The sequence below is a fragment of the Camponotus floridanus genome, unplaced genomic scaffold (genome assembly GCF_003227725.1).
Source record: "Camponotus floridanus strain SB8 unplaced genomic scaffold, Cflo_v7.5 scaffold164, whole genome shotgun sequence".
NCBI lineage: Eukaryota > Metazoa > Arthropoda > Insecta > Hymenoptera > Formicidae > Camponotus > Camponotus floridanus.
In genome coordinates this window covers 58,860-74,921 of record NW_020229286.1, presented here as the reverse complement: position 1 = coordinate 74,921, position 16,062 = coordinate 58,860, and the positions used below count along the sequence as shown (strand labels likewise).

At 33.5% G+C, this 16,062-nt stretch overlaps 1 protein-coding gene across 33 annotated transcripts in view; it reads right to left on the bottom strand.

The window, feature by feature from the left end:
- Positions 1-16,062, bottom strand: part of LOC105249081 (myosin heavy chain, muscle) — a 48,837-nt gene that overhangs the window by 6,688 nt on the left and 26,087 nt on the right. For 17 of the 33 annotated variants that reach the window (XM_020026837.2, XM_020026821.2, XM_020026818.2 and 14 more), the window contains 8 exons: positions 14,683-14,862; positions 14,111-14,529; positions 12,351-12,468; positions 10,171-10,434; positions 6,598-6,807; positions 2,157-2,530; positions 1,671-1,899; positions 1,007-1,290 (listed from right to left, as the gene is read on the bottom strand). In XM_020026837.2, the coding sequence (XP_019882396.1) occupies positions 1,007-1,290; positions 1,671-1,899; positions 2,157-2,530; positions 6,598-6,807; positions 10,171-10,434; positions 12,351-12,468; positions 14,111-14,529; positions 14,683-14,862 (2,078 nt within the window). Of the gene's footprint in view, positions 1-503; positions 583-1,006; positions 1,291-1,670; positions 1,900-2,156; positions 2,531-6,597; positions 6,808-10,170; positions 10,435-11,455; positions 11,574-12,350; positions 12,469-14,110; positions 14,530-14,682; positions 14,863-16,062 lie in introns of all 33 variants that reach the window. The other 16 variants (XM_020026869.2, XM_020026840.2, XM_020026866.2 and 13 more) reach the window with 3 other exon arrangements.

The following is a 16,062-nucleotide window of genomic DNA, read 5'->3' as shown; positions in this document are numbered from 1 at the left end:
TTAAAAAATTTAATTATTATAAAATTAAAAAATTCCAATTTAATTAATAAACTAAGATTGAAAATTTGAAAATATTAATTCAATCCAAGAAATTAACTACTACTATCATAAGTGCGTATATTTATTTGTAATTATCTGCAATTTTTGACAATATTTTTGTCTAATTTAAAAAGTAAAAAAATTATGAATTAATATTCATAATTTATTTGTTTTTTTAAAATATTATTTATTCCTTTTAAATATTCTTATTTGAAATTTAATATATTTTTGCATGTGTTTTAATAGACAATGGAATTTAATCCAGCATTCGACACAACAAGACAATTTGGGCAACAAGGCAATGTCTTTCCAAAATATATCATTCCATTCTGATAATCACATGTGTTTTACAAATCGAGAGAATTATCGAGGGACATATACAGGAAGTCCGAGATTACGTCTGGAAAGTCAACAAGATGCACGAGGAACACTCTTCGACATATCTCTTTTGTATTTTCAAATACCTTCTCTCGCGAAACTTGATCCGTGAGAGCGCGCGAACCGTTCAACTCGGCGTGGATGTCGTGTCGACCCTTTTCGGCTCTATCGCAAATATTGCGTTAAAGTCTCCCGTTGCCTTCACACTTTTATTTTCTTCGAAAATCTAATAGTTGTCGATGTCAAAAAATTGAAACTTGAAAACTGATCTAATCATCGATCTCCCCTAATCTTTACGCCTTATGGCATAAGTTTCTCTCAATGAAAACATCCTAAATTTGCAATATTATTTATTGAGTGAAAAAACTTGAAAATCTTTAAATTCTAATTAATATAACCAAATTTATCCCCAATTTCTCTTCATCAATTTCAAATTTAGAAAAAACATTAAAGATAAAAAAGTTTCGAAAAAGAAAAAGGATTAAAATTGATATTGATTGATGAAGATAAAAAAATGAAGATAAAAAATTTTCAAAAATTCTATTATTTCTCTCCATCGAGAAAAAGGATCAAAGTCTGGCAAACTCACCTAGCTTTAAGCTTGTTGAGGGTGTCAATCTGTTCGCCCATCTCGGTGACAGCGTCGTTGTGCTTCTTGCGCAGAATAGCCAGCGAGGATTCATGCTGGATGTTGGCCTCCTCGAGATCCCTGCGGAGCTTGCTCAGCTCGGCTTCGCGCTTCTTGTTCAGCTCGATCTGAGCGGAAGTGGCACCGCCAGCCTCCTCCAGGCGTTCGCCAAGTTCCTCGAGCTCGCGAGCAAGATCGCTGCGCTGCTTCTCGGCCTTGGCTCGCCCGCCGCGTTCTGCCTCGATCTTGAAGAGGAAAATGGACAGACATTGTTATATACTTCTATAGTTGCGATGATAGTGATATACAAGTCATCATACAAGAGACAAAAATAAAAATCTGATTTATTTTTTTAACCAATTCCTTATAATTAATTTCAAAATTTTTTATTAAGAATAATTTTCTCTATAATTTTCAATTGTTTTAATTTTATACACAAAATTTAATTTCTTTTTAAATTTACAAGAATTAAAAATTTAATAAAGCAGGCAATGTTCATTTTAATAAAATTTTTCAAGAGTAATTAAAACATGTAAACTTAAAAAAACTTAGTAGATTAAAATTTTTTTTTTCGTCTTTTTTTTTCAAAATTGGATGACTTTAGATTACATTTTTCTTGTCATACCTCTTCCTCAAGTTCTTCAATTCGAGCCTGCAGTTCCTTGATCTGCTTCTGCAGTTTGCCGACAAGGGATTGTTCGTCCTCGAGCTTGGCAGTCAAGGATGAGAGTTCCTTGTCTTTGCGTTGGATAGTCTGTTCGAGTTCCTTCTTGTTTCTCTCGAGATCGGCAACGGCTTCTTGTGTGAGTTTCAAATCACCTTCCACTTTCCTCTTTGCCTTCTCAACGTCGGCACTATATAAAATTTTCAGAAATTACATCAATATTCTTGTTATCAAATTTATCCTACTTTTTTTTGGATTTTTTTTTGGTCTTTTTATATTATATTGTTGTGTTAAAATTAATTTTACAAGTGTGAGCAAAAGAAACAGATTGTTAATGAAATGTTCTTTAAGAAATAATTAATCAAAAATTTAAAACAAATTTATAGTGATTCTCAGATGTCTTATAAAGAGATTTTCAATCATCAAATGCATAGAATTATTGCTTACCGTGATTTCTTTTCACGTTCGAGGGAGTCCTCGAGTTCGTCAAGAGTCTGTTCGAGTTTGAGCTTGACTTTGTTGAGATGATTGACTTTGTCCTCGGCGGCCTGGAGCTCTTCGGCGGTCTTCTGATTAACTTCGCCCTGGTTCTTCTTCTCTTTGTTGAGCTTGTTGATGAGCTCGTCCTGGTGAGCGATTTCATCGTTTAGATTCCTGATCTGGTGATCTTTCGTTGCTTTGTCTTGTTCGGACTTTTGCAGATTTAGCTCGAGATCCTCAATATCTTTCTTCAAACCGGATACTTCCTGTTCGAGTTTCTTCTTGTTCTGGAAGAGATTGTTTCTCGAATCCTCCTCTTCTTTGAATCTGTCGTTGAGATCCTATGCGAATGAAAAATATCCAGATAAGCATAATTGGCAATATTTCTTGAAATATTATGTTCAAGTATACTAATTATTATCGAGTGTACAATCATAGTTAAAATTTTTAATTATTTTTTCTTGATATTCGACTTTATTTATTTTATAAATACCCCATTTTATATTCATATATATAATTTTTAATATTTTACACCCATCTTTTATTATTTAATACTCTACGTTATTTCTCTACTTTATTCCTTTCTTAATATTATTCCTTTTTACACTTTATCATCTCATCTTATTTATTAATATTTCATTAATGTTTCATTTTATTAATTTCTTTGCATTTTAATTTTATCATTATTACAGATGTATGTGTGATATGTCTTTAAAAATATAACTCTCAGCGAATGTCACATCTTAACTTATTTTTTCAAGATGACATAATCTCAAGATTCTTTTTGCAGACGAAGTATTTAGGTCGATGACAGATTTATGAGTAAGATTTATCTCGCTGGAATACCCTTTGAAGCGCGCCAAGTCCCCTTCATCAAGAATGTTGAACGCATCTCTCTACCTCGCTTCACGGGTTCGCAGATTAATTGGCAATGACGTGCAATTGCAGGGCTTGCACACATACGAACGCCTAATATTAGTTAATGCGGGGGCAAAGAATATTGGCACGATGTCTTGTCCGACCGACGCGATGCGATCAATCTCCTCGTTCATCGCGCTTATCGCTTCATCGTTCATTTCGTTCGCTGATTCGACGGGACCAGTCTAAATTCGTCGAGAAAAATATTTGGTATTTCTCGCAAGTTTCTTACAAATTTAATTTAAAAAAATTTAATTAAAAAATCCGAATAAGAAATGGAAAAAAGGCTGTATAAACAATATTGTGTCAATCGATATTCAGAAAAAAAATTAAAATATATATTTCGAGGGAGAGAAAGAGAAAAGATCATTAATTAATCGATCGATAAATCCGGCAAAACAAGAGATTCGCGGAGAAGAAGATCTCTTCTAAGATTGTCTCCTCAATCTGATGCAACACACCGACCACGTGGAGGGCGAGATGGAAAAATTGACGGGGATGACATGAACCTCGTCGACGATGATGAAGAGATCACGAGCAGCGAAGGAGATACGGCTGCATGATTATGACGCACGCGTATAAATACACTGTACACCTGTTACCTCCTTCGTTTTCTTACTCGTCTCCTCTCTCTCCAGCGTGTTCTTAAAGCCGCCGCCCACTTTTAATAACCTGGAATTTGGGATCTGCTAAATTTGCTGCACGTGCCCTCCCCCCCTCCGTTCTTTTCCCCTCTTCCTTCTTCCTGCATCGCCCTAACCGTAAATGGTGTCGAACATAACGCGGCCGTAGCCTTCCGCCTCTTATGATCGCGAGAGGATCTCTCTCTCTCTCTCTCTTTCTCGACATCGACCAGGTCAATCGCGATGAACTCGATGCGCGAGCTTTTAATAGGTGCCACGCGTTCGCGATATTAAATCGCTTAACGAAGTGAAGCAGCCGCTCTTGACAGTTGTGGTAATTTGATAGAATTAGAGGCGAATCGGAGAAACGAAAGTCACATTTAAAGCATTCGTAATGATAATAAAAATAAATTAACACATTAATAAAAATAAATTAAATATTAGGTAGATGGCAATTAAATAAATCAATATTAAAAATAAATAAATGATAAAGAATACTTAAAATATATTCAGAAGAATCAGAAAAATAGATTATGATTTTTTAATAATTTATGGCATAATCAAGCCTAATATAATTTAATAATCATTGCAATTATACCGCTTTTATATTTCTATACATGTATCTTGTATCTTGATCTGCAAATAATTCACATTTCTTATTTAATATTTTTCGTTTATTGGCTTTAAAATATTTTCTTGTATCTTTATATATCGTCGGTTTTTTTAATTTTATCTAATTTTATTGGAATAGAGTGTTAAATTGCTCGTTGGAGAACGATGTACGATAGATGTTACGAACCGATGACGGGCGTTGGAGGATGTTGCGATGACAGGCGATGACGGGGCGAGTCTTAAGTGAATGTTTAAGTGGCATCGTTAAAAATAGTCAGCCTGGAATCCGGCTGGAGAGAAAGAGCGAGACAGAGAAAGAGAGAGAAAATCTCTTCTTCTAGTCACGATCACGACTCGTCTATTTTCTGCGAGCGACGCCTTCAAGAAATTATGACCTCTTCTCCAGCACGCGTTTGTATGAGTTCTAACTATCGGATAAAAATACTGTGTTTCCACGCCGTTCCGACGCGATCGTCCAGAATTTCGACGTTCTCTCAACTTCCTCCAACATGTTTACAACGTGGAAAATACAAAATTATCGCGTAACTCGAGAAAATTCCCGGGAAGCCGATCCCAAAATAATCATAAATTATTTAGAAATCGAGCTCTAATTATTAGGATATTTAAGATTGCAGATTAATTTCATGATATGCGTAAAAAAGTACAAAGAATAAAAAAATAATTCTCGTTAATAATCATATGATTGTCAAAATTGCACTGCTAATTTCCTGGGCAATTTTCCAAAGACTAATATTTTTATATAAAAAAAGCTTTTAAAAAATTAAAAAAATTTGTCATACGCGATTTATTGTTCATTATAAATCCCCTTATTTTGGAGGAAATTAAAAATGTTAGCCACCGAAGATTCGCGTTTGCTGAAATTTCGTGAAAGTGTCGTTCGTGCGCAATGTTGAATCATGGAAAGATGCAATAAAATCGTGTAAACACTCACGTACGTTTATCGTAATTTTAGCAGCCTCGATATGACCGAATATAAGCGTCGTCCGCGTAACCGGATGACGCGTCCGCGTTGCTCGCAGGAAGAAAAATAGCGCGTCTGACTAATTCCGCGCCTCCTCTACTTTGTCGCGCTACTTTGCGCGCCTGCGAAGCCGTAATTCGAGCCGATTTAAATCACGAAAACACTCCCTCCCTCCTGACAATTAATGGCATCCCGATTTAAACCGCGTTCTTCTGAAAAAGTCTCTCCCGCTCCTCCTTCGTCCTCGGAGAGATTTACTAGTGGTAATTTAATGCAACGTGAAGAAATTCCAATAATGAGGATAAACGAGTTTTTTTCTTAATCAAGTTTTTCTTTTAATATATTTGTCATCCGAAAATATTGTGAAGATAATTATTAATTCTTCTCCTTATAAAGTTCCTCTTTTTATTAATGTTATACTTTATTTAATGCCATCATCAACATTACTATTTGATATTTTAATTTAAAATTTATTAATCGAGTATAATTTAACAGATGCAATTGAATGAATTATAGTCATCTATATGCGATGTTGCTAATTATATGATGCTTTTCGCCCTTCGGTATTAATTTACTCGCGGCTTGCCCCACTGTGCTAATTAAGCCGCTAATTATATTATTTTCTGCCCTTCCCACTTAACTAACTTATAGTTTACGCTAGTAAAATCGAAAACAATGTCTATAACTACACCATTTTTTGTTATTCTTGACAATAGACTTTTCCATAGAATCTTATTTTATTCCATATAATTATATATAATAATTATATATACAATTATTAATATATACAATTATTAATAGTGATAAAAACATGGATATTATAATTGTTATGTTTATATCAATAATATTTTTTTTTATACGAAATAAAATAGCAAAAATTTTATTTTTGTTTTTTATGTATTTTATGATAATCAGTTACAAAAATTGAAAATATTATAGTAAAGAAATTTTATACCTTTAAAGACCCTATCACATTATTTTAAAATATATTTTTTTATTTTTTATTATATTAATACAGATCACAAAATTTTATCAAATCTGTACAATTTTAATTAATACGATTTTCAAATTTCCAATATAGCTAAAATAATTTAGCAATATAATTAATAATTATAGAAAACTTTAGATAGTTAATTTTAGAAAACATTTTTCAGTTTACGAAGGTTAATAAATCTTAATAATGACAAATTCTTCAAAAAATAGCTAAAATAAATAATAATTCTTTTCGTTTTAAATTTTCGTTAAAAAAACAATACAAAAAAATTATTCTTACCTGGAGTTGTGATTCAAGGTCGGCTTTCTGTGCAGCCAATTTCAAGGATTTTTCCTGAAAATCGGTAAGCGAGCCCTTCTCACCCTCCAGCTGGCGCAGCAAGTTGGTTTTCTCGGTGACAAGCTTGGCGTTCAGCTCCTCTAGCTCCTTGCGCAGCTTCTCTTCCTTCTCGAAAGCTTCCTGCGCCTTCTTGGCTTTCTCCTCCAACGCCTGTAACGAGGCCATATTATCTTCGAATTTTCCGCCTGCGTTCACCAGCGGACTAGGATTCTCGATCAGCACCGTGTCGCCCATAATCGATCACTCTTGGAAAAATTAAGCGAGGAATGCACACGCGATTAAAGTATATTACACTCGATTTCGACTCTTGTATTTTCGGGGGTACGTGAACAGAACGGGAAAAGAGAGGGATCTTCGTCGCGCGAGAAGAATCCCCGAGAATAATCGATCGATTGAACGTCGTGAGAAGCCTCGACTGATGCGAAGACTCGATCGCTCGAATAGACGAAAGGAAAAACAGTGCGCGAGACTCGGATGCGAGTCTCTACTTTCGTATCTCGAGGTATCGAGAAAGACCCGGACACCTGTGCGTTAGGTACAACGTTGAATATAAATGTGGGGCGTGCGAGAGGGTGAGGCTTCTCCCTCTTTGTTCGTCGTCGGACGGATTTCGCGTAATTTCGAAGGGGTCGGCGCGAGGTCGCGGGTCCAACTGGTCCCGGCATCGGTCGAAGCCCAACTTTTCTACCCGTGTCCCTCTACCGTAACCGTTTCCGGCGGCCAGTAAGGAGCGAATAGAGCGACGATCCTGATCGTGGGCGTCCCCACTCCAGTGGCGCCTCGCACACGCACACAACGCGTAAAAATATTTATAACCGATCCGTTATACCACCCCTGTGGGAGAGGGGAAGAGAGCAAGTTAGGTCGAGAAGGGGACCAGTCTTGGACAGAATTAGAAGCGATCTGAAAGGACCGCCGCGCTCTCTGTCCAGCGACCACCCCCTTTTTGGCGGCTCCAGAAGGTGCAAAGTGGATAAGTGGATCACCAAGAGACCGAATGTGAACAAAGTCCAAAGGTAGATTCGAGCGCACTTTTAATTGAAAAATCCTTTGAGTCTGTAATAACGTGTTTCAAATTTGTCGCGAAATATGTACATCATCTTATTTAGATTCAAATATATATGTTTCTAGAAACAAAAAAAATTATTTTCAAAAAAATATAATTATGACGAGAATTTCGTTATAAAATATTATATATGAAAAATGTAAAATTAAAAAATTAAATTAAAATTAAAAATTTAAATTAAAATTTAAAAATTAAATTAAATTAATAAAATTATATTTAATCGTCTTTATATGTAAAGTTCCAAAAATAAGAAAGAAGAAAAAACAGGAATAAAGAGTCTTTCGATAATAAATTTGTCACAGAAATTATTTAACAAAATATTAAGCGAAATACTGGATTTGATTTTATACTGATGACTTCAGATTCAATTTTAGGGAAAGGAATCGGCATTGAAATATATATCTGTGGAGATATAAGAGTGAATGCACATTTAGACAAAATTAGACAGCATTCCAGAGAAGACAAAGTTCAATTTTAAAAATGCGAAAATCCATGTATCCTGGATTCGGCCTCTGAAGGACGAATAATTGTATAATTCTTTTCGGAAGAGACGTGTCTATTAATAAGAAGCCGCTCCGGTAACATGATCGAACGTTGATTCACCGCCTTGGTAGTCTTTATTATGCTTCTAATTCGGGATCTTAGTGGTATCAGTGAACTAAACTGGAGAACGAAAACGTACACGGATTCCTCTAATTTTCTCGTTAATTCGGGATTATAGAGTTAAAAATATAAAGACAGTTTGGTAGCGCAGAAGAAGAGGGAGAAGAAAGTCAGAAGGTTGACAAAATTAGAAGTATCGATAAAAAGTGGCTTGAAAGAAGTTTCTTTACAGATTTTTGAAGATTGAGAGCGAAAAGAATTTTTTAAATTATAAGATAAATATAGAAAGTTTTAAAAGGTCAAAAATTAAATTACCAAAAAGAATTTAACAGAATTAATCTTTTTAATAAGACATATATATTTTTGAGAAAATTAAAACTTGAAAAAACAACAGAGTATATTAGAGTTAATAAATAAAAATTCTAATATATATACATATATAATTATTTATATATTTTTCTTTTAATTAAGTCTAATAAATAAAGAGAAAGAAATAAAATAAATAAAGAAATAAAGAGGAATAAAATAAAATAAATAAATAAATAAAGAGGAGGCAAATATCTTGTATTTTATAAATGTAAATTTAAAAAATCTAAAGGAAAAATGTGCGTGTTATAAATCTAACATTAAAGTATTACGAAAGTATTACGAGAGCAAAAAAATAAGTACGTGGAAATAATTCGATTTCGAAGAAACTGACTTGAAGCTGATCGTGAGTTTGCGCGAGAAGGCAAACTGCGAAAACGGGAAGACCAGGCGGCGGATAAATAAACGTGCACGTCTGGAAACTGGAGCCGTTATGATCCGAGCAAAAGAAGAAACAAATTCCACGGACGATTTCGAGCACAAGATGGCACAGTTAAGCACGAAACTCCGGCTGTAAATCACCGTCAAGTCGAAGCTTTATTTTGCCAAGCTCTCGCAACCTTCAGCGAATTATCGATTTTCGCAGAACGAATGTTTCTCTTTTGCAATACTTTCTCTGAAGTAGTGCATGTTAACAATCATTAACAATTTATTATTTCTCTACTAAAAAAATTTGAATAATTTAAAAATATAATAAAAATTACATAATTTGAGGGTAAAAGTTTATAATTCGTAAAATTCACTTAAAATATACAAAATATTCAAAAACTCTTTATATATTATATGCTTAAAAAACCAGTTAAAATCAAGTTAAAATAAATTAAATCAAGCTAAAGATCGTAAATAATATATAAATAATATAAATGATATAACTCGAATAGTATAAACTGAAAATTATATATATGAAAAATAAAATTAAAATAAAATAAATATTATAAAAGCTGAGAATGAGAGAAAATATACAAATTATCTAATTTGCTTATTAACGAAACATGTATAAGGAAATATTAAAATTTATTCTCCTAATCAATCCGTTGAGTGCTGATCGAGTATCTTACTTATTATTTTACTGCCTTACAACTTAAAATTATGAAATGATAATTATATCTGTTGACGAAATATATCTCTGATATATCAAATTTATCAAAAATGTAACTAATTCTATAAACAATTTTAAAAAACTCTCTACGAAAGAGAAAGAGAGACATTTTTCGATTCTTCTAGAATTAAATTAAATTAACAACTTTCTTTTACAATATATTTCAAAAATTTCTATTCTTTTTTAAATAAAAAACAAATAAAATTCAATCTTTTTTAGCCAAATAAATAAAAATAGAATCAAAGAGACATAACAATAAAAAAATTGTAAAAAATTGAATAAAACAAGAGATCAAAAAGACTCAATGTCTTAATAATAATTTTCTTTAATCCGAATTTATATATATTTATTTATAAAAGATACTTGAAGAGATACTTACAGCCATTTCGTCCTCGATGCGAGTGACATTGAGAAGAGGTTTGATCTTCTGCCACAACTTGTACCATGGCCAAGTGCGGAGTTGGAGGTACTTCCTTAGATTTCTCTGGACGACCTGGAGAGCGAGGCGTTGCTCTTGGAGCTTCTTGTAATCTTTACGGGACAAATAACCTCTGATGTAAGCTTGCATCCAAGACACAATCTTGCCGAGACGCTCATCGCGGAGTTCCTCCATCTGACCCAGGACTCCGGCACGGAAGAACACCTATTTTGTCGAAGATAAAGCGAAATATTGTGATATCGTTCATCAAGATAACGCTTTGAGATGTACCTCGATTATCAATCCCATGATTATAATCATAATTTGTAATAATCAATGAAATTTTTAATCAATTTGAAGAGAAGAAGAAATAAAATTTCTTCGGAGATTTCTTTCGATAATTTAAATAATTAAAATTTAAAAATTTATACAAACGTTTATGTAGATAATCTTATGGATAAATGATTTAATTTTTATTTAATTTATGATATCTTATTGAAAGAGAGATAATCACGGTACATCGTACTAATTAATTTCCACAAACTGGCCTTCCATGCCGGTTTTAGCTTAGAAAGAGGGTCGTTATTCGATAATAGGAAGTGGATAGAGATTGCCTCACACTTGTTGAGGGATTACACCACGCTGAAAATTGTTTTGGCAAAGATATCCTTTGTTAGCGTGATTGATGATAGAGCTCGTCATTAATTTGCCATTACTTGAACGAGGCTGTAAGTTGGTTAATCGCCGAAGCCGGATAGGATTAAATTAATTATCGGCGACAATTAAGAGCCAACGTCCGTATAATTGAAGAATATACAAGAAGAACGAATAATAAATCAAAAATATTCTGGAATTCTAGAAATTCCGAATCTTGCATTTCTATTCTAACTTTTAAACTTTAGTTAAGTAATTTAGTCAAATTTTTTACAATTTAAATATTTCTGTGTCAATCACTTTGTCAAATTCTTTACAATTTTAAAATTGTTATTTTAAATATTTCAATATGTGTCCAATTTTTGAATATTAAAAATTTTAATATTTGACTTTTTCTACTTGTACTCTAATGTTGGCAAATAAATCGTCGACAATGTAAGAATCAGATTATACGAGCGTCCAAAAGACATCCACAAGATATCCTGTACATCCTGTGAGCATCTTTGCGACGTTCGTGTTGCCCGTAAGTTTGCGATAGCATTGGCGTTATGACACTATTGTCACAACGTGGATCACAACAGGTGTCCGATACCTTGGTGTGACCCATGCGGTACTGATCACTCTCCAGATTGATCTGGTCCAAGATGATCTGGGTGGCCTTTTGCGGTTCGCAAGGCTCTTGGACGGCATTGGCGCACAGAATTTTGTATCTGCGTTCGTGGCCGACCACCGTTGTCAAGTGTATCACAGTTTGATGTATTTGGTCATACATATTGATGGTGTCATGTGTGTGTTCACAAAAAACAGACAGAAAAAAAGATCACCACGCCAGGTTAGTGACTCATTGTATTACAATTCTCGTTGCTGTAGAATCGAGAATATATTTTGGGGAAGGAGGACGAGAAGCGAAGGATAACGAATAGAATCCTTTCAGGTTTTTTAATTAAAGAGATTCTCTCGGTGTCGATCTCTTCGACGAATTAAAGCGCGAGTCTTTTCGAGGAGTCTCACTGTCGAGAATTCGCAAAATTTTAATGTATAATTTAAAAATTCAACAGAAAAATGATTATTATTCAGATAAATAATTTTCATTAATTATAAAAAGATTATTAATTATTAATTATATTATTAACAAATTATTAATTATAAAAAATATGATAATACTACAAGAGATCAAGATGCTTAAAACAGTGTTTCTCTCGAATTCTCGCGCTTTAAGATGCCGCCATCTTTACGTCTACCCAGTCGCTAGGAGCATTGACGTATCATGAGTTAAGAGTACATCACTGATGAACATGAATGCCGATTATTTGCGATTGACGTAATCGAGATTTTTTACATCTCCAGGTTATCAATGACACATTTATCATCAAGATATTTTAATGATTTAAATTAAGAGATAAAAATCTCGATCGTCGATCGCGTTCAAACTCGTGTTTCGAGATGATCGTTGCAATCACTGCAGGCAAGGAGGGAGGAAAACGTGCCTTGGTATGTCCAAGACGGTACATATCAGGGTCGAGACCGGTAGAATCCAGAACGGCCGCGGCCGCTTCCTTGGGCTCCTTCGCCTTGTCGACCGCCGCCGGGGCCAAAATCTTGTACCTATAGGGGATGGTCGGAGTACACGGGGCAAGAGAGGGAGGAAAACGTGCATACTAATTAATACAAGGGTTCCAGATACGAATATTCACAGATTTATATAATTCTCGTTCCAATCTCGCCTCTTGTTACTTTCCAATCGCTAAATTATTTTTTGGAGGATTCGAGGTCCATTTCCAACATCACTGGAATTGATACTCTTATCTAATCGGGTTCTAAACGAAATCAACGGATTCGGAAATCTTTCTGAGTCTTTCTGATTTTGCGAGACGAATCACGAGGAAAAACTAAACGATCAATCGGGTGGCATTCGAATACGATCATACACGATGATGACGTTGCATTCAATGAGGGAAACAACGTGCTAAGTTAACAGATAAAATTCCAGCATGGATCGTCTTTAAATCTCGCTAGTTTAAAATTAATCTTGAATTAATGACAATTTTTATTATGCAGTTTTATTGTCAACGCGATAGTTTCTATCATTAATAATAAAAAAAATTTGAACATTTAAAGTAAAACAATTAATTTTATTAATCGATTTATATCGGTTTTTGATTTCAACTATCGCAAGATTTATGCCATCATTTCGAAATCAATGAAGTTAAAAATATATCATTTATTACACCTATTTTATAGATGCTAAAAATATTTTTACGACGACTCTAAAGCGAGAAATTTCGTACCATCCACGTGGAAAGGTCTATTTTCGAGACATTCTTTGATTGTGGAATAAAGAGTGACTCTGGTCGATTATTGTCTACAAATAACGGAATCGACAAATTCATTCCTATAGGTTTATCATCAACTAGCCTTGGTGTTACCGATTCTATAGCTGTCCGGATCGAGACCGATCTCTTCGAAACACTTAGCCGCGGCGACCTTGGGATCGCTATGGGCCGCCATTGTGGCCGGTGCTAAGATCATGTAACTACATGGTATACAACATAAAAATCCAGTTACTATGTCCGTTCAATGCTTAATAACTGTTTCCAATGCTTTTAAAGAAATTAATTGAAAAAATTATAGAAATAATATTATAGAAAATTTAAATTCTATGAATGTTTTAAAATATAATTCCCCATAAAATCTCGAAACCTACCTTTTCATATAATTTAATAATTATTACTAAATATAAGTCTTAATTTTCTCTAATAATAGTATTAAACAAAGTTGTTTTATGACTTAAAAAGATCTGCTATTATATTTATAAAAAGATTATATAATAAGTCTAATATAATAATATTTAAATTAATCTTTCTTTTCTCTCTTTAATAAAAAAAATAAGAATCCAATAATTTAAGTTTTTTTAATATAAACTAAAAATAGTCAAGTTAAATAGCAGATTTTTTTTTAATTAGAAATCATTGCAAATGTGCTCGAGAAAATTGAGGATTATTTTCCAAATCTTCTAAAATTCATTATATTTTAAAATTATTGAAAAAATTAAAGAATTTTTCAGATACTATGTCTATAATGTAACAAAAGAAATTTTAAATCATTATTTTTAACACTCATATATATAATATAGGAGACATTTTAATATTTTAAACACTTATGTGAAAGATTTATTTATTTTCTCGAGCCATCGACTTTTTGATCATCCGCAAAAGTAACTTAATTAATTGAAAAAAGGGATTCTCACCGTAGCTTGAAATCGGGATACACCATCCTGTTGGGGAAACCTTTACGACAGATACGAATGCCTTCAAGTACACCGTTACAAGTGAGCTGATGCATGACCAAGTGAGAGTCAATTACACCGGGCTGCTTCAACTCGTTGGGGATGATGCAACGGACAAAGTGAGGCTGAGTAGCACGCAGGGTGGCCATCAGGTTGTTCAGCTGTTCCCTATAGGAGGACGATACGGTGGAGAAACCACCGCCCTTTTTGCCACGTCCACCCTTGCCGCCACCGCCGCCGCCAGCGTCACCGGATTGACCAGGATGATCAGCGAAGATTTCTATCAGTAGTTTGTTTGTAGACTTCTTGAATTGATCGACTACCGTGTCGTTCAGCGGGTCCTTGTTCTTCTCAAGCCAGCCCGTGATGTTATATGGTACCTGAGGATCGAAAAAAATTCAATTTTATCAATATCGAAGTCGAAATTATGATTGGCGAGTTTAAAAATTTTTGTAGATTAAAAAATAATGTGAATCTCCCTTTTTATATTAAATATTTTTTAATAAAGTAAAATAAGAGAGAATATTACGTACGTTGCCGGCATAATGGCCAATCGCAAAGTGGGCTGCCACCTGACCTGGCTTGGGCGGTTTTGGTTTCAGGAAATTAGGACTCTTGCCGAGATGGTTGTTGTTCAGCTTCTCTTCAAAGGTCTTATCCGTAGCTTTGGGGAACATAGACTCTTCCTCAAGGATGGAGAGAATACCCATAGGCTATATCGCGAGGGAGAAAACGGAGAAATGTGTTAGAATCCACTATATCTTGAAAAGTTCGCATTTTCCAAGAGTAGCGTTACGCAAATAGACATAAATAATAATAATAATTTCTTTCTCGTCAAATTAATTGTGTGAATATTTTTCTATTAAATTTTACGACAAAATTCTGATCGTAAAAAAAGAGGATCTCGATCTACAAAATGTCTGCAAAATATCTGTAAAATATCTCGCGCAGCAAATCTCGTTAGTGTCTCAACTTTTACTGAAAACAGATTACTAGATATCTGATATACTTTGTTATCTACTTTTCTGACGTCATTAATGTACTCTTACATCGGTTAATCAATTGAATTTACATTAGATAGGATTTATATACATATATATATGATAAGATAGGATTTATATATATATGGATTAATTGCCGATTAATAATTAATCTTGTCAACTACGTACGAGACAAAAAAACTTCAACGCTACTCTTAGTACTTATCTGTAATTCTACAATATGGATATACCTTGGAGCGATGCTTCGGTTACGATTTTGCCTCTCACTGACATTTCTATTAATGTCTTTATATCGTGAAAGTGCAATCATCTTTTTCCGTCACATCTCCATCAATTATATGTTACAGCGATATACATGATACATCGGATCTATCGCGCAATTTTCCACATAAAAAACACTGATATTTATATTATATATAAATTTTTTTTAAAGAGACATAATTATATATAATTGTAACTTTATAAGCAAACTTTACTTCGAGAAATATATTTAAATGTAGAAAAAATAGAGAATCTTTTTTTAAATTTATTTGAATTTATTTGAAAAATAGAGATTCTTAATTTATTTAATTTAGATAATATTTAACTATTTAATTTATTTTATTTATTAATCGTGTTAGTAAATTTATTTCATCTAAATTACCATTCAATTTTGTACAATTTTTTATAAATAAAATAAAGAAAAGTAAAAAAATAACAAAATAAAAAAATTAGCGAAAAATTTATAATCATAATTTTACGCGTTAGATCCGTGACATTCTGATGTAAAGAAGATGATACGTACGTAATTAAGTGCACACAGACAAACAACATTGTGGAAGGTATACAACACTAACAAACAGGGGACGAAGTCGCGGCTGAAGAAGCTGGATTCAAGCGGTAGTTTGCTAGATAAGTTACTGGATCAATAGC